The 19,106-nt window shown below is 35.8% G+C and overlaps 1 protein-coding gene across 1 annotated transcript in view; it reads right to left on the minus strand.

Moving 5' to 3' along the window:
- Positions 1 to 19,106, minus strand: part of SEC22A (SEC22 homolog A, vesicle trafficking protein) — a 57,069-nt gene that overhangs the window by 23,942 nt on the left and 14,021 nt on the right. Inside the window, exons 3-4 of the mRNA XM_037525433.2 lie at positions 14,053 to 14,216; positions 12,794 to 12,988 (exon numbers count right to left, since the gene is read on the minus strand). Coding sequence (XP_037381330.1) covers positions 12,794 to 12,988; positions 14,053 to 14,216 — 359 coding nt within the window. The remainder of the gene's footprint in view (positions 1 to 12,793; positions 12,989 to 14,052; positions 14,217 to 19,106) is intronic.

The following is a 19,106-nucleotide window of genomic DNA, read 5'->3' on the forward strand; positions in this document are numbered from 1 at the left end:
GAAGTGTATTACAGTACATCTGCCTGTTCTGTTCCCTACTCTGTCTCTGGTGAATCCTCTCACCGCCCCCCCCACCCCAGGCTTGTTCCAGTTCTTGTATAAATATTTTTTAAAAACCCTTTATATGGGCATCAAGTATAAAATCATCTAACAACTGTACAGATTACATAAATCACACTTCTAAAGTATACCAAAAAAGTCTACCCTGCCCTAAATTCCAAATAATATACTGTAAGATAACTAAGTCCTTAGGTTTTTATGGTCAAGTAAGGTATGGCCATTCTTGAATGGAAAGATATTGCCATTGAAATGGGTTGATCAATATCTGTCTAAAAAATCAATAACGTGTCTAATAAAGTCTCTAACACTTGCCTCTTGGCCTTGAAGACCCTCTCTATAATGATAGCATACCACCTACAAGTCATCTAAAAATGACCAGAAGAAGTATTTGTAAAGGCATGAAAGCAAACAAAAAGCTTCCTTTTACAAGGACAAGGCATGCATTATGCTGAAGGACAAGCTGAAGTCATGCCAAATCACTGTGGGAAAAAAATTCTCAAGTGGAACTTCCCTTACTCCCGCCCCACCTCTTTCCCAGGGCCTGTGGGAATGATTACCAAGAGAAAAGTCCATTTATGCACAATATGAGGGTGACACTCCTTAAGGACAATGTCTTGTTTAACTGAACAAGGTATTCAATCTACTTGAATTCATTAAGTTATGTTATTTTTTATTGCAGTAAAAGCAGATTTTAGATCAATTATTATCTACGAATGTCTCCTTCATACTCCAATTTGGCACCATGATTGATGCTACCTGGTATACAGTAGATGTGATACAATAACTAATGTCTAAAAAATAATTTTGCTTAATTCAAAGCATGCCACCTGCTCAGTTTTTGTTTTTGCTATTACTGTCTTCTGTTATAATAGCTTTTCTTTAGTCTCCTTAAGCCCAATAATGGCATTTTCATGACAAAATTAAATTTTTTGAAAATATACCTATGATTAATGAAGATTTTACAAAAGGGCCTAGAAAAGTGAAAGTGGATCCCTTGGAACCAAAGAGCCGTTTGGTTAATTAACATATTTATTCAGCAAATACTTTTTAGCACAATTCTGTATAAGATACTATGCTTTAGAAGATACAAAATATGAATTATACAATTCAAAGCACTTTCAGTCTTCTAAAAAGAATATGGACACATTAAGCATATAAAAGTAACAAGCATCCTAAACTCAAAGACTTAAAGAATTCTGAAGAGGGAAAATAGGGAGAAGCAGGTGACACACACAGGAGTAAGAGAGTCAAGGAAGATCTTTAAGAGGTAAATAAAATTCAGACAGGTACAAATAAGAAAGAACATGCAGAGAAAAGAATGAGCATGGGGATGGAAGAAACAAATACATCAACAACTACTATTACTTCCTATTAACAGTGGTTGCTCTCAATGATCAGGCAGTTTGCCAGGCACCAAATGTTTTATACACACGATCTCCTTCTAAAAGCCCAATACAGTGGGCACTATAATAATCCTGGCTTTTTTCACACCAAAAACTAAGGCTTAGGGAGATTAAATAATTTGCCAAATAAGTACCTGGGATTTAAATCCAGGTAGCCTGGGCCTCCCTGATGGTGTAAGGGGTTAAGTTTCAGCACTATGAAGCAATCTGCAGCCACAGCAGTACAAATTCGATACCCGGCCAGGGAGCTACCCACATGGCGCAGCAGACCTCTCTTGTCTCACCCACTGCTCCCCTCAGCAGTGTATTTCAATGGATCTGCCTGTTCTGCTCCCCACTCTGTCTCTGGTAAATCCTCTCACCCTCCTGCACCTCTGGCCTACACCCCAGCTCTTGCATGAATAAATAAATACATTTTTTTAAATAAACAAACAAATCCAGGTAGCCTGACTATTCTCTTAACCAATTTGCTACTGGGCATTGTTAGTGGTTTTATTTGGCTCAAGTGGATGTTTACAAAGGGAAAGAGGAAATAAGGTCAGAAAGGGAGGCTGAAGCAAATTAGTAGATAATCTGAAACACAAGGCTGAAAATTATGGGCAAATCAGAGAGTGGGAGAACATTAAAGAGCAAGAGAATAATAGATTAATATTCTTTAAGCATAGCCTTACTCATATGACCAGGCTAGAAAGATATAAAAAGTAGGGAGAGGGCCTCCCTGGTGGTGCAAGGTGTGAAGACGCAGCACTATGAAGCTATCTTCAGCCACTGCAGCCCAACTTCGATCCCCAGCCATGGAGGTGACCCACGTGGCACAGCAGACCTCTCCTGCCTTGCCTGATACTCCCCTCAACAGTGTATTTCAGTCCGTCTGCCTGTTCTGCTCCCCACTCTGTCTCTGGTGAATCCTCTCACCGCCCCCCCCCCACCCCCATCTCTGGCCTGCGCCCTGGCTCTTGTATATATAAATAAATCAATTTTTTAAAAATAGGTAGGGAGAAATATTATCACAATGCCTTCTCACTAGGTACAAGTCATCCTATTTATCCTTCAAAATGAGATAGTACATGAGGTAGAAGTAACTACTCTGTATCTGGAATTTCTCATCTGTAAATTGAGGTTAAATAATTTGCTCTAAGTCATACAGCTAGTAAGTGCCATCTTCACAATTAGCACTTGGGTATGTTTCACTGCAAAATCCAGGCTCTTTTACAATTCTACATTAAGGAGTTCATGAGGAAGTCACAGCAAAAGACTGACTGAAATAAGGATAGTGACAGTAGAAATAGAAAAGAATGAGGTGAGAGACAGTATAGAAGTTAAAATTATTACCCTTGGAAACTAATTGGATATGGGAAATAAAGGGGGAAAAAAATAAAAGAAAATGCCAAGGTTTTAAATGTGAGTGACTGGAAAGGGAAGAGTGCTACCAAAAGACCCATTGGGGGAAAAAAAACAACTAAGTTTGACTGAAAATGGGAACATTTTAAACATATCACACTTGAAGTAATGGTGAGGAATGTTTAACAAGCAATTGAAGAATGGAAGGGCAGTAGAACTGGTGAGACAGATGGAGTCTGCATCTGTAGCATTTGATGATGATTACTAAAATTATGAGATTACCAAGGGAAAAAATGAGTCAAGGACAAACCCTTGACAAATATTACCTTTACAAGGAAGAGGCAACAGGGAAAGACACTGAAGAACCAAAGGAAGTAAAAGCCACAGAAGCCTAAAAAATGAGACTATCAAGAAAGACATAGCTAACAGTGCCAACAGATAGGTCAAAGACAATCTGAACTGAAAAGGAAAAAAAAAATGTTTATTATGTTTATTGACTACATGAATGTTGATCCTTTATAAACCAGTTTCAGAAATATGGTTGAACGTAAAATCCAGACTGATATCTCCAGTAACTAAGATGTAACTAAGGGATAGTCAAACTGAAGAGATGTACAGGGCAAGGTATGAGGGAAAGGCATGGAGTTTCCTTGTCTTCTCCAGACATTCCGTTTCTCCCCAAATCTCCACATGTTCACCAACCTGAAAGCTCTATGAAGTATCTCCTTTTGGGTTTTTTTGGAGATTTCAGCTTGGCTATCCCTCAGTTACATCTTTTGTAATAAATCAGTGATCTGCATGCTGCTCCAACAAATTAACTGAACTTTACCAGGAATCCTGGGAACCCTTGATTAATGCAAGTTAATCACAACTGACAGTGTGGGCTTGCAACTGGCATCTAAAGTATAGGACATCTGATGTGATATATATGGTACATATACACAATGGAATATTACTCAGCAATCAAAAAAGATAAACTCATGCAATTTGCAGCAACATGGATGGCACTGGAAGGGATCATGCTCAGCGAAATAAGCCAGAAAGAAAAAGAAAAATACCAGATGGTCTCACTCATAGCAGGGATTTAGAAAACCTAAATAAGGGAGCAGGAAAAGATTGCAATAAAGTAAAAATTAAAATCTACAGGCAACTATAGACCAGAGACACACTACAGTGGGAGGCGGGGGAGGAGAAGAGGGATTAGGGTCAGAAAAAGGGTGTGGGAATTGTATGGGGAATATAACCAAAATGAAAGTGTAAACATTATGCAAAAATGAAAAATGATGTAAGAATTATATAAAATAATTTTAAAAAAGTAGAGGACAGTCTTGAAAGCGTGAGCCTTTACTCTGTGGAATCTAACACTGGCTCTAGTATATAGTGTCAGAATTCAGTTGAATTCTCTGTCAACTTGCTGGTATCCAAGAACTGCTAGTTGATGTGGGGAAGTTTCCATACATACCCACTTTGGAATTTTGCTACAGGAATCTCTGTGTAGTTGGTGTCACAAAGGATTGAGAAATAATTATTTTCTCCTTTATTGGGGTGGAGAAAGAGATTTTAATGTACTTGGTGGTGGGAAAAATTCAGTGAAGAAGAAACTGAAGAGACAAGAGGGAAAACTAATTGATGAAGTATTAAGTCAGTCACAGTAAAGATTTTAAAAAATGGTAACATTCTAAAACTCAAACTTCACCATAACAACACAGTCCCTATAGGTACAGTCATATAAAGATGTCCTAAGTATATGGAGAAACATGTTTTGGAACATAAAAGATTTCAGGTTAATCCTATCTAAATGAGCATAACTTAATACTGATTTATGACTGAATGAAACTAATTGTATGGTACAAAACACATTATTCTTTCTACCAGTGAGGTTCTTTCTTACCACCACTTCCTGCTAAAAGCCTGCTTGTCCTTCAAGATCCAAAGGCCTGAAAGAGAAACTTAGTTTTTAACCTCTTTAGAACTTGTATCACATTTTACCTTATATATTACTAACTTGGCTTATATTTCCTTTTCCCAATTTGAAAGCAGATAAATATACTATTTTTTATAAAATGTCCCCCAATATTTTGCACAGATCTTTGGAAGAAAAAAAGCAATAAACACCTGTTAGACTATAAGAGGAGTGTGGAGGGCAGGGGAGAAGGGGAGAGAGAATTGATTTTCCTTGTGGGGCACCAGAGTAGTGTTTTCAGGCATATGACAAATTGTCCAGAAAATTATATAGGTGAAAAAAGGCAAAGTGACCAATTATTTATCCATAACTGCCTTTCTTAGGATCTAATTCATAGAAATAGCAAATAACTCACTTGCAAGAGTACCTTTCATAAGCAAATCCACTTATGCAAAGTCCATATTCTTAACTACCTCCCCTCCATGATGTTTTCATACTCATGGCCACTATTAACCTGCTTGAATGAACTCAGGCCAAGTATCAGATTATCAGATGACTAAGGACAGCTCCTAAGTACCAGAGCCCACTGAAATTGCTCAAAGTGGACAATCCTAAACCTGTGTACCCTGCCTCTCCTCTTCCTTCCTGGAGAAATCATAATAAAAGCTGCTGTCCACATTTCCTCCCATTTCTTTGCCTCCTGACCAACATTGCTGCTCCCCCATGTGGTCCCTCGTAGTATGATGTGCTCCCTTCTTTTGGAAATGGCAGTCATTCCCTAATCTGTTGGCCTTGCCATATGTGAATAATAATAAAACCTATCTTTTAAAATAGAGTGTGGCTTATACAAATGTATTCATTTGTCAAAACCTTACAGCAAAGTACATGAATATTTCCCTTAAAAAAGAAATCAAGTGAATGAGTGGGGAATAAGTATAAATGAAACAAAAATCACAAAATAATGATATAGTTATTGCAGTTGGGTGACTGGTTCATAAGGGCTAATTACACTATTCTGTTTACTTTGTATATGTATATCCATTAAAAAAAAGTTTAAAAAATACGACAAAAAAGGTAAAGGTGGGACACAGTATTGAACACACTGACCTTGTGATAAACAGCATGGTATCTGTAAACTTCAGAACACAGTAACATGGAGGAAAAACATTCATGCCAGATTACAGGGAGATGGGTAAAAAGGTTAAAAAGAAAAAAGCAAAGAAATGAAAAATAAGATATAATAGAGAAAAAGACTGGAAAAATTATGTCTATCAAATAGCTATTAAAGAGATTCCAAAATAAATAATTTTATCTAGAAAAACAAAACAAGAAAACATACCAAAACTCAGGAACAATGGAAAACATTACACAGATTTAGTCTGAATTAAAACAAATTTGAAGTTATTATTAAAATGGCTTACATGTGAATTTGTTCAAGAACCTCCATTTCTTAAAACTTTTCTTTCTCTTTCTTGAAAAAAAAAAAATCCCACATTCTCTCATTTTCCAAGTGCCTGCTCTAAGGTGATACAAGATACCACTGTAGTCTACAGGTCAGAATGATGACTTATGGAGTCAAGTAATATCGTGGAAGTTTCTAATTGAGTCTGCCTCATGCTGGGTCAAGTGAGACCCCAAATCTGAATTAAGATTGTTGCATGAGGATGATCGAGAGGTGACCTGAGGACAGGGAGAGGGCTGACCGAAACGTTTAAGAAAACTCACATACACCAGGGAGGAAAACCACTCAGGAGGGACACCCCAAACTTGCTTTGTCCTTGGGAGTCTCCTCAATCATTACCTAGCAACAGAGGCTCACTAGGGCAGACATGTTCAATAAGCTCAAGGCCTCACATATGCAGTGTATGTATGAGCTCATGTACATAGCATGCGAGGCAAGGCTGTTTTGGCTTTTTCTGACTTATGAAAAAACGCAAATGTCTTTGTTCATGATTCCTATATAACCATGCTGAGAAAAACAGAGAATCACTGCTTCTTGCTCACAGCAGTCCCCCGTGTCCGATTTCCTTCACCATCGCATCCCAGGTCCAGGACTCACTAGAAGTCCACAAAGATTTCCTCCTGGATTCAGAATATGGGTTAACAAACAGACATTCTTAGCAAATTAACTATCAGACATATGGAATTTAACCACTAGAGAAGGAAAGGACAGCAGAGGTCTTGTAGTATACCCAACTCAAACATCATCAAAATATTAATCCCTAGGATAACTACCTGTGACCATCTAAGGCTTAAAAGATGCATGGATAGTGATTCCAATTAAATACCCATTTAATTCTTCAAGTCTCCAAAATGGATACATCTTAGAGGAGGATGGCAGATTACTATAGACCCCAATTGCACATTCTTTTCCAAATGCAGTCTCCTTATGGAACAAATCAAGTCCATGACATGTATGTACTAATTTGCTAGCACCTTTTTCTCTATCCTAATAGAAAATCAGAAGCACCTGCTCTTAACTAATAGCGACATCAGTGCATTACCCTGGTGACACAGGTGATACCAAATGCAATGCCAGATATTAGTCTATCGCAGGTTTTGGCAAACTAATGACCCACAGGCCAAATCCAACAATCCAACCCATCATTTATTGTTGTAAGTAAAGTTTTACTGCAACTCAGGCTCACATATCCTTTAATATACTGTCTATAGTTTAGCATCAGAGTTGACTAGTTGCAACGGAGATCATATAAACTGTAAAAACCTAAAACAGTCACCATCTGACCCTTTACAGTAAAAGTTTGCAGAGACTTTACAGAAAAAGTTTGCAGATTTGCAGAGCCTTTACAAAAAAAGTTTGCAGAGCCTTGGCCTATAAAGACTTAACACACTATAGAACATTATACTGATCTACTTTATTGATGACCTCATGTTGATAGGATTTGAAGGTCATCACAAGTCATCTAACTTGTGATGTTTGTCATACATGTTTGTCAGATAATGAAAAATAATTACAATATTATAGGATCCTATTGCTCCAGTCAAGTTTTTGGTGGTTAAAAGACTAAAGTAAAGATCATGTTGAAGCACCTTGCAACCCATACACTAAGAAAAGATACAATATTCAATATGCTTTTCTAGATTTGAAAAGCAACAGATTTGGGTATGCTATGCCAACATATTTACTGGATAACAATGGTTGAGGAATAACAATTACTGAATAACAAAAGGATAGTCTACATGACAGTGTCCTTTGTCAGTCAACCTATGACTTGTGGATCTAGTGTCACTCAAAATATCTGTGGCAGAATGATTATTTTGAGCCAGTAGAAAACCCAGATAAATGAGGCTCCAAGGGGTTCTAAAGCAATGATAAGGCCCTTAATCAAAAACCTGTTCATTTTGGGGACTAGTTCCTGGTCTGCTTGTAGGTCATGGCAGAACCTAATGACCTTACTGTGAAATATCTGGCATATTTTATGCTATAAAACTCAAAGCCACCACAAAAACAAAGAAAGAGGTATAATAAGGAACAGGATATATATTTTTTAAACATCAACACCAAAGAAGGTACAAAAGAGAAAAATGACAAAAGCCAGAAGAAAAAAAGAAAATCACAGCCAAGATAGATTTAATTCCACTATATCAAACCACATTAAATGTAAATGTTCTAAACACGTAAATAAAAAGGCAGATACTGTCAAACTGATTTTTTAAAAAAGACCTAACTATAAGATATCTAAAAGGAACCATTTTAAATAAAGACACAAAGAGGCTAAAAGAATAAGGATGGATAAAGAGACACCATTCCAACACTAATTTTAAAAAAAGAAAATGCAATGATTATGCTAATAGATTACAGAGTTAATAAGGAAGGTAATTTCAAAGTGATAACAAAACACTTTTAAATATATACCACTTAATGACAAGTTTTAAAATACATGAAATAAAAACTGATAGGCCAACTAGGAAAAAGATATAAATTCCCTAGTCAGAGATATCAATAACCTTTTCTCAATAATTAATAGAGGTAGACAAAAAGAGCTTATAAAAAAAGATTATAATACTATCAGTTAACTTGATCTAAATGACATTAGATCACCCAACAGTAGAATACACATTCTTTGCAAAAGAAACAGAAAATTGACTAAGATAGACCATATCCTTGGAGAATAAAACAAGTCTCAATAAATTTAAAAAGCTTAAGACAATACAAAATTGGTATCTAGCTGCAATGGAATTAAATTAGAAATGAACAACTGGAAAGTACCTAGAAAATCTCTAGTTAAACTTCCTAACAAATTTCTAAATAACCCATGAATCACAAAGAAAAGCAAAATTAAGAAGCATTTTGAACAGAATTAAAGTGAAAAATAGTATGTTAAAATTTATGAGATGTAGATCAAGCAATATTTAGTGGAAAACTGTATAGTACTATCTATATTAGAAAGCATGTTATCAAATTAATGACCTCAACTTCTACCTTACGAAGAGAAAAAGAACAGCAAATTAAGCCCAAAATAAACAGAAGGAAGCAAAAAAAGGTCAGAACAAAAATAAAAAACAAAAATTTAAAAAATCAATAAAAGCAAAAGTTGATTATTTAAGAATATCAATACAAATGATAAATTCTAATAAGAGCATTCGGACAAAAATTGTCAGAAATGAGAATGGTATAAACATTAAAGGGATAACACAATCCAAAATTAAAAAACTTACAGTGGGCAGATTCCTTAAAAGAAACAAACTATTAAAAATCACTCATGAGAAACTGATGACCTGAATAATCTTACATCCATCAAAGAATTTTATTTGCAGTTTAAAAACCTTCCCACAAAGGAAACTAGAGGCTCAAAAGACTTCATGGAACTAAACATTTAAAGAAGAAATGAAAATTCAACAGACATATTTCCCAATATTGAAGAAGGAACACCTCCTAATTTCTTCTTTCAGTTTTATCCTGACAGCAAGATCAGACAAAAACATTTTGAAAAAGGAAAACTAGAAGCCAATTTCCTCACGAACACATATATAAAATATCTTAATACTTCAGCAAGTTAGATATGAAGATACATAAGGGATAACATTACAGAAACACAAGGTTGATTAAACATCTGAAAAGCAACCAATGTTATTTTCCATATAAAAAATTATACATTGCAATAAATGCAGACCAAGCATTTGAAAGAACACAACTTCCATTCCTGATAAAAACTACTCAATAAATTAGAATATAAAAAAATCTTCTCAACCTCATAAAGAAAGTTTTACATAATCCCCAAGTTAACATATTTAACTGTGAAAGACTAAATGCTTTCCCTCCTGAGATCAGGATCAGGAACAAAACAAGGACATCCACTCTTGTCACTTCATTCTTTCAGGTGTTTTTGGTAAGGACAGAATTCTACATTTGCAGTTACTTTCTCTTATCCTTTACATATCATTGCCTTCTGGTTTCCATGGTTTCTATGAGATCTTGTATATGTGTTTATTTCTAATGGTTTCCACTCATATAGTTTAATCTATTCAGGTGCTTGGTTATGTATATTTGTTTCCCAAGTATTATATTTTAAATATATTAGTTATAAGTTGTAGCTTATGAGAATATATCTTCCAGGTAAGCTATCTGTTTGCTTCTGCCAGGATCTCTTGAGCATAATACTATGGCATAAGCTCAAGGCAATTCTAGAGACCAAAATGACTCAAAACTAAGCCGCAATAAATTCATGTCTATTCCATTCCTAAGGGCAGACATCTAAGCTATCCCTCCCAAAAAGGGTTACTCGTGAGGTTCATCACCATGGTGGACCCTGCTCTCTAATCCCTGCCTCCTTTGTCTTGAGTTACTTAAACTATTCTCTCCAGAATTGGTAAAAGCCCCATGAAGTAGATCCAAATATTAAGTTCATCTCCCTGGGCCTCCATCCAGTAATTCATAATAATCTTGTTTGATCTCCAAAAACTTCAGGAAGATTGTATTTTAGATTAAATTCTATATCAGGGGCCTCCCTGGTGGTGCAAGGGGTTAAGCACCACACTATGAAGCAATCCACTGCCTCTAAAGCACGAGTTCGATCCTCGGCCGGCCAGAGGGAAACCAACATGGCCCAGCAGCCTCTCCTGACTCTCCCACTGCTCCCCTCAGGAGCATATTTCAGTCAGTCTGCCTGTTCTGTTCCCCACTCTGTCTCTAGTGAATCCTCTCACCCCACCCTCCCACCCCCGCATTTCTGGCCTGTACCCCAGCTCTTGTATGCATAAATAAATCTTTAAAAAAATATAAATTGTGTCAGACCCCTGTATCCTACACAATATATACAATATATGTATTTGGTTATCTAGCATTTTGCTGAATACAAAACTGATATTTATAGTGATATTGGTTATAGTTTTCTTAACATGTGATGTCCTTATCTGGTTTTGGTGTAAGGATCTCCTATCTGGATGCAGCCTCAAAGAATGAGTTGGAAAGTGTTCTCCTCTTGTATTTTTGTTAACAATGTGTAAAGAACTGGTTAATTCTTTAACTGTTTGGTAAAGCATCTGAACCTTGGATTGTCTTTTTAAGTGAGTTTTATTAATTCAATTTCCATACTTGTTACAGTTCTATTCATATTATCTTTTTTTTTATGAGTCAGTTTCAGTAGTTTGTGTCTTTCTGGGAATTTATTTCTAATTAACTGTCATACAGTTGTTCATAATGCTCCTTTAAAATCCTTTTTAATTCTGTAAGATAATTAGAAGTGTCCCTACTTCATTTACTTCATTTCTGATTCTAACAGTTTCTCTCCCCCCCCCTTTTTTTTTAACATGGTCAATTTATCTAACCACTTGTCAAGTTTGTTAATCTTTTCAAAGAACCAGCTTTTGGTTTCAATGATTTTTCTATTTCCTTTATTTCTATTCTAGCCTTTTCTATTTCCTTCTTTCTTCCTGCTTTAGGTTTCATTAAAATTTCTTTTTCTTCTTCTTTAATATAGGTATTTATGGCTATAAATTTTCCACTAAGCCCAGTTTAGGTACATTTCATAAACTTTGATATGTTGTCTTTTTTCAATATTCTTAAAGTACAAATTCCCCTTCTGCTTTATTCTTTGACCCATTCAATATTTAGGAGTCTATTTAATTTTCCCATATTTGTGAGTCTCCAAATTTCTTCCTGTTATGAATTTCTAATTTTATTCCATTGGGGTTGTAGAACTTACTTAGTATTATTTCTGTCCTTTTAAATGTATGAAGTGGTTTCTTTTTTAAGCTTATAAACAACAGAAGTTTATTTCTCACAGTTCTTACTTGCTTGTTCATTTGTTTTCTGAATTATTTGAATTATTTTAGTGAAGTCTATTTCACCATTTCTTCCATAGTTTGTATTTATCAAACCAAAAGTGAAGAACTGTGTTCAGTCCTGAGTGCCACTAAAACATACAGAGCTTCCAGGATGGGGTGTGTTTCAGGATATCATAGATATTTTATTGAGATCAATCAAACTAACAGGATAGAAAGCATGGCAGAGTTGCTAACTTCAACGTTCTAACATGCTATACTGGTACAACTGAAGAGGTCACAGAACTTAGACAAACTGGAAGCCATTATATAGAACAGATATTAACTCAAAGTATAAGAAAAAAAAATTTTAAGCAAAGAATGTAGCAATGGCATATACTACCTTTTAAAATAATTAGGTTTCCAGTTTTAAGTAGTTTTCAACATGAGGATCATGGTATTCCTTGTTTGGGCGGGGAGGTTTTGATAGATGATCATATTTTCTGTGATAGTCAAAATCTCTGGTCTTCAATGTAATCATTTTGACATAATGCAAAGAACTTTATATGCCTATAAACATATACTACAGATAAACTATTACTCATTTCTAGAAAAACACTTCACAAAGAAACTTTAAATGTTTCCCTAGCAAGAGTTCCTCTAAGACTGTTGTTTAAAAGTATTTTCCTGGTTAGCTATGTATCTGGTAAATTACTATATAAACCACTGGAGGATGGGATTACTTTGAACATCTACATTCTCTCATGTACATGCTTTACAAAATCAGAATAAAGTAATTCATTCTCAAGAGTTCATGTCTTACAAAATATTTTTAAATGAAATATCGAGATCCAGAACTCACCAGAAGAAATCTTACCAGCACCTTTATAGTCAACAGAAAATGCAGATTTGACTCCATTGGTTGACCCCAGTTCACACATGGAAATTTGATAAGGGGGCCTCAGCTTGATTTCTGTCTGCATGTCAGACAGATTTATCTTTGTTGAAAGAGACCTGGGATTATTATATCGCTGCTTGGTCCTCTGAATGAAGTTATCTATGTAAAATAAAAAATACATTTCCTTGCAGTCATTTGTTAAGTAAATCATTTGAGAGTGTGATGTTTATGGACAGTAAATTTTATAAATAGCTTAATTTGTTATCCAAAACTATTCAATTTGTCATGGAATGTTCTAATGTTATTTGTGTTTAATGGCTAATATATCATGGAGTCATTAGCTTTTTCACTCTAGAAATTAATCATTGTAAATAAATTAAGAATTTAACACTACATGACTGTGAGAATATTACTACTATTATATCTACTTGAAGGAATTACAAAAACAAACTCTAATTTTAAGTCTTAATTTTTATAAGGATTCATATTTCATAAAATATTGTCAGTATTTACCAGTTATAATTATGTCAGAACACACAGTGTAAATTGCATGTTCTTATAGACCTGTTTTCTTATTTATTGCTTACACCATCAAAATGTTTTAAAGAATAATTTAGTGAAATCAATAAAAATATTTCTAAATATCTTCCTATTTTATTTTCATTATTTACAACTTGATTTTACTTTCTTTTTCTCCTACATCAACTGTCAAGCAATGCCTACAGGCCAAATTTAGCCTGCTGTTTTTTTTAAAATAAGGTTTCATTATAACTATATCCATTAATGTACTGCTATGGCTGCACTCAAGCTACCATAGCAAGACTGAGTACCTGCGACAGAAACCACAGGGTCCTTAAAGCCTAAAATATATATACTATCTAGTCCTTTCTAGAAAATGTTTACCAACCTCTGTTCTACATAAGCAGACTTTAAAAGACTATCACATAAGCAAAACTCTGAATTTCTGGCTTGTAAGTTTATCATTGAGGAACTATCCTCCAGGATTAATTTTTTGGGCCAATAATTACAATTCCCACCACAGCTCCAATACAACTTTTCCTAATAAACATCTAAATGAAGATGATGCCATAATTTATAGACCATTTGTTAAACTATTCTATCAAAATCAAGATAGCAGAATTTTTGAGTTTCACCCCTGACCCCCAGTATTAGATGATGGAAACAGGATAATGAAAACGAAAAAAAAAAAATCAGGCCCTTACCAAATTCAATGAAACAGTATGGTCTGACAGCAGTATTTGTCTTCGTCATGTTATAAGTAGTAATGAACTCCTTCTGAAGCTCATCCAGGAAAGAGAAGGCCAGAACATTTGGGTAATTTTCAGTGCACAACATCATGTAGCTCACTCCCAGAGAGCTAATAAAACTACAGTGTAAAAAACATTGGTTTAAAAATTTCAAATTAAATCAAGGTAATTCGTTGCTTCACAAGGCTGGTTCTATATACCATAAACTGCTGCTACAGTGGCAATGACGATATTAACATTTATTATATATTCCAGCAAAAAATTTTAAAGGGACCATAATACTATTTTCATTTGCAATTTAAAAACAACAGCCTAGAGACTGAATGTACCTACAAGGGGACACACAACTATGGTTTGAAAATTTCAGTTATCAGTCAGGGGTAGAAAGCAAGACAAAGAATATTCAAATAAATATATAAGGTTGACAGATAGCATAAGGTCTAATCCTTCAACCTAGTAGAAATGAATCCTATTTCAATCAAGAACTCTATAGAATATTTCAATAAAAGATATAGACAATCTCCCCCCAAAAGATATCCAAACAACACAAAAGTTAGCACCAAATTTCAAGGTGGTTAGACCTCTTGAGGTCATTCATTGATTCAGAGCAAATCCTCTACATGGTAATGAAATAAAAGCTGTGAATGTTTCTGATAAAAGAAGGCCAAGGACAATTAAATGCAATAACTAACTCTAATGTGGATCCTGTACGAGGATGGGAAGGTGGATGTGGGGGAAGGAATGCTATAGCATCCCTGTCCACATAGGACACTCCTGAGTCAACTGACAAAATGACAGAAACAAAAAACAGGCAGAAATGTGGTATAAATATTAAATTTACCTGAACTAATAACAGTACTACAGTTTAGTAAGAGATTGTCCCTAACCGTAGAAAACATAACTTGAAGTCATTAGGAATAAAGGGACATGGTATTTGTTATTTATAAGTTTCTCTCAAATGGCTAAAAATAAATCAGATAGGTAGATAAAATGATAAAACAAATGGGATAAAATGTTAGGGTGAATTGGGGAATAAACGTAATTTGTATTTTTCGTATTTATAAAACTTCTGTAAGTTTGAAATTATTTCTGAGTAGCAAGTTAAAAATTAAAAACAAAAACCTTCTGCTTAAGTACCGAAACATTTAAATTATGTCCTAATGCGGGGAAAACTTTCTAGAACACAGTATATACCCCCTCTAATAAGGAGAGAGCACAAGACACAGGTTTACCCTTTCAGATCCTTTCATAGTACTGTGAACACAGCTGACTGAGATAAAGGACAGAGCATAGAGGCCACTTCCTGTGCCATACACTACAACCTATCATAACAATCCTTACTGCCAAGTGCTGATAAATATTGGCATTCCCCTCCTCGCATTTCTTCTCAATATATAGTACTTATTTTAAATTTTTAGGATATATTCATATAATTCAAATTTTAAAAGAATGAAAAATGAAAGGAAATACTGTACTTAAACTGCCTTATCCCCACCTCCACCCACAGGTAGCCAATTCTCTATCCCTCAAGTAATTCATATTATTTTATTAATTTCTTATGTATCATTTCAGTGAGTTTTTCTTGAAAGACTATCCTTGTCTGGCAAACAATGTAAGACTCGCACCTATCAACTACACTTTTTTTTTTTTTGGTTTTGTTTTTTTTTTTTTAATAGAGGCATGCTTTATTTATTTATTTGTTTGTTTGTTTGTTCGTTTTGTTTATACAAGCACTGGGTACAGTCAGAAGTGCGGGAGGGTGAAAGAATTCACCAGAGTCAGAGCGGGCAGCAGAGCAGGCAGAGGGACCGAAGTACACTGCTGAGGGGAGCAGCGGGCGGCAGGAGAGGTCTGCATGCCATGTGGACCCTCCTCCGGTGGCAGAGCCAGGGATCGAACCAGCGCCGCAGAGGCCGCAGGCAGCTTCGCAACCCAGCGCTCAACCGCTGCGCCACCGGGGAGGCCCCTATCAACTACACTTTAATACATGGGATATACCACTGGTAAAATTGTGTTGTCTTACTTAATGCTCCTGGAATTCCTTTCTGAAGTCATACTTAATACACAGTCATTTGATACCACATTTTCCAAACTGCAAGGAACAACTCTATTAGTAGGCTGTAAAATTAACTTAGAGAATTACACAGAGCATTTTCTTAAAAACTCAAGATAGTTAGGATCCTATTTATATGTAGATAGCGTTTACAAACTAAAAATGCTCCTTTTCTTATGGATCAATATGTTTACTCATAATACTGCATTTTTCTACAAAATAATTAAATTTAACTCTCAACTAAATTAAGAGTCAAGGTACATTTTTCCCAAGTAATTTTCTATTTCCAAAAAAATCTTCACTGTCATCAAAATTCTTTGACCTGTCATTAACATTCAAAAATACCCTGCAGTGGGCCTCCCTGGTAGAGCAAGGGGTTAAGCACTGCACTATGAGGTGATCCGGAGCCACTGCAGCACGAGTTAGATCCCCAGCCGGCCAGGGAGCAACCCACATGGCGCAGCAGACCTCTCCTAACTCGCCCACTGCTCCCCTTAGCAGTGTACTTCAGTCAATCTGCCTGTTCTGTTCCCCACTGTGTCTCTGGTAAATCCTCTCACTGCCCGCATCTCTGGCCTGTACCCCAGCTCTTGTATGCATAAATAAGTAAATCTTTGAAAAAAAAAAATACCCTGCAGTAACTTGAATAGGGGGAGAAACACAATTGGTGATTGGCTTTCATATATTTGGAAGTCCCAAGTGGCTAACTAGGAGTTATTTCATTATCCTCCAATAACATGACTTTAGTTTTGGGACTCAATTTTTGGTGTTATGACAGGCTTTTACTAGATTTTCCTATTACTAATAGAGTGAACCAGACACCTTCCTGACAGTTCATCCTATATGGTTTCTCTTGTTTGTACTAAATTTACCTTAAGAATTGCATGTGATATAAAGGAAACCTATGTTTTTTAGGATTGTATGTTAGGATTTTCAAGCAATCTTTATTCCAAAGTCTCTATTTTACTATAATTGCATAATACTGTGGAAAGGCTATAAAGTATTCTATAGTATAATGACATTCCATAGTGAAAGTAGCCTTATGATGCTATCTTTGAAATGCAAAATACAACTACCACTGGGACAGAATGAAAGACTCCCACCATTTCATAGAGGACTAATCCTATGAAATAGTCTAAGTCGCTACAGGCATACCAGTTTGTGTATGCGTTAGTCTGTTCATTTAGTTCACATTTTATAGACAATCTGGCCATTGTCCTGCTTTGCTGAGCAGGAAGAGTAGTAGCAGTAATAGTAAGTACTGAAGGTACAGTTTACTGAAAACTAATAATAAGCAAAGCCTTCTGCTAAGTGCTTTACATACTACATCTCTGGTTCCCCATCACTGCACATACACTAGGAACTTATTTAAGTCCTTCCAGCACCAAGTGTCTTAAATCAGTTAAGTTGGCAAAGTTCAAATACCAAATATGGGGGAATTAACCCTCTCAATCACTTAATTAAAAAGTTAATTCAAAAAAAAAGTTAGTTCAGTCATGTATCTAAGGAGACAATACCTCAAATGATTCTTAAAGTTCAACAAAATGAACAGGTGGTTGTACACATTAAACTTTTTCTGCTATCTAATTTTATCAATTGTGAAAGAAATTTCATACACACCAATTAAACATCAACATTATTAGGATAATTCTGATCTATGGCACTAAACTAATTAATGAAAGCAATGATCTTCTCCAGGGCAAATAGTCAAGGATCTAGCATATGTCTAGCATTCTACTTTACTGGCTCTTAGATTACTGTCTTTTTCTGAGAGGCGTGGTACTAGAAATGCTAAAACAGATGATAAACAAAACAAAGAAACAAACTGTATTTTGTAGCATGCTGAATGACAAAGTACATAAGTATTTATAAATTGAGGTAGCAATAATATTTGTATTACAAATAATTTTCATCTGCAATTATACCATTATACATAGGAAAATCTGCTTATATTTTGTAGCCACATTTGCCCAGTGAATACCTTTCCTAAGTGAAGAAAAATTCTCCAATTGGACATTCCATGTCTAATCTACTAAAATTACTAAAAGAAAAATATTGTTTTAAAAATAGAACCTTCCGGGCCTCCCCGGTGGCGCAGCGGTAGAGCGCTGGGTTGCGAAGCTGCCCGCAGCCTCTGCGGCGCCGGTTCGATTCCCGGCTGCTCCCCGGCCACCGGAGGAGGGTCCCACATGGTGCGCAGACCTCTCCTGCCACCCGCTGCTCCCCTCAGCAGTGTACTTCGGTCCTTCTGCCTGTTCTGCTCCCCGCTCTGGCTCTGGTGAATTCTCTCACCCTCCCGTGCTTCTGACTGTACCCAGTGCATGTATAAACAAAACAAATGAACAAACAAATAAATAAAACATGCCTCTATAAAAAAAAAAAAAAAAAAATAGAACCTTCCATACTGAAATTCCATTCTCAAAAATAAAGTGTTTAAACTTTTGGGCAGGGAATATTAGAATTGTTTTTATGGTAACACTGGCTTACAACATTGTAAATGATAGACTCACCCTCGTTCAGGTGCATATTACCACATCACACCCATCATCAAACTTTTTTTTTTTTAATTTTTATTTTTTTTAAGATTTATTTATTTATGCATACAAGAGCTGGGGTACAGGCCAGAGATGCAGGAGCTGAGAGGATTCACCAGAGACAGAATGGGGAACAGAACAGGCAGACTGACCGAAGTACACTGCTGAGGGGAGCAGCAGGCAAGTCAGGAGAGGTCTGCTGCACCACGTGGGTTGCTCCCTGGCTGGCCAGGGACCAAACTTGTGCTGCAGAGGCTGCAGATTGCTTCATAGTGCAGTGCTTAACCCCTTGCACCACCAGGGAGGCCCCATCACACTTTTAAATATAGATAGACAGACAGATAGATAGATAGATAGATAGATAGATAGATAGATAGATAGTTTGATTTCCAAACCCTATCAAATCATTGGAAATCACTGTT

The sequence above is a fragment of the Talpa occidentalis genome, unplaced genomic scaffold, assembly GCF_014898055.3.
Source record: "Talpa occidentalis isolate TD23 unplaced genomic scaffold, MPIMG_talOcc4v2.1 talOcc4.4, whole genome shotgun sequence".
Lineage (NCBI taxonomy): Eukaryota > Metazoa > Chordata > Mammalia > Eulipotyphla > Talpidae > Talpa > Talpa occidentalis.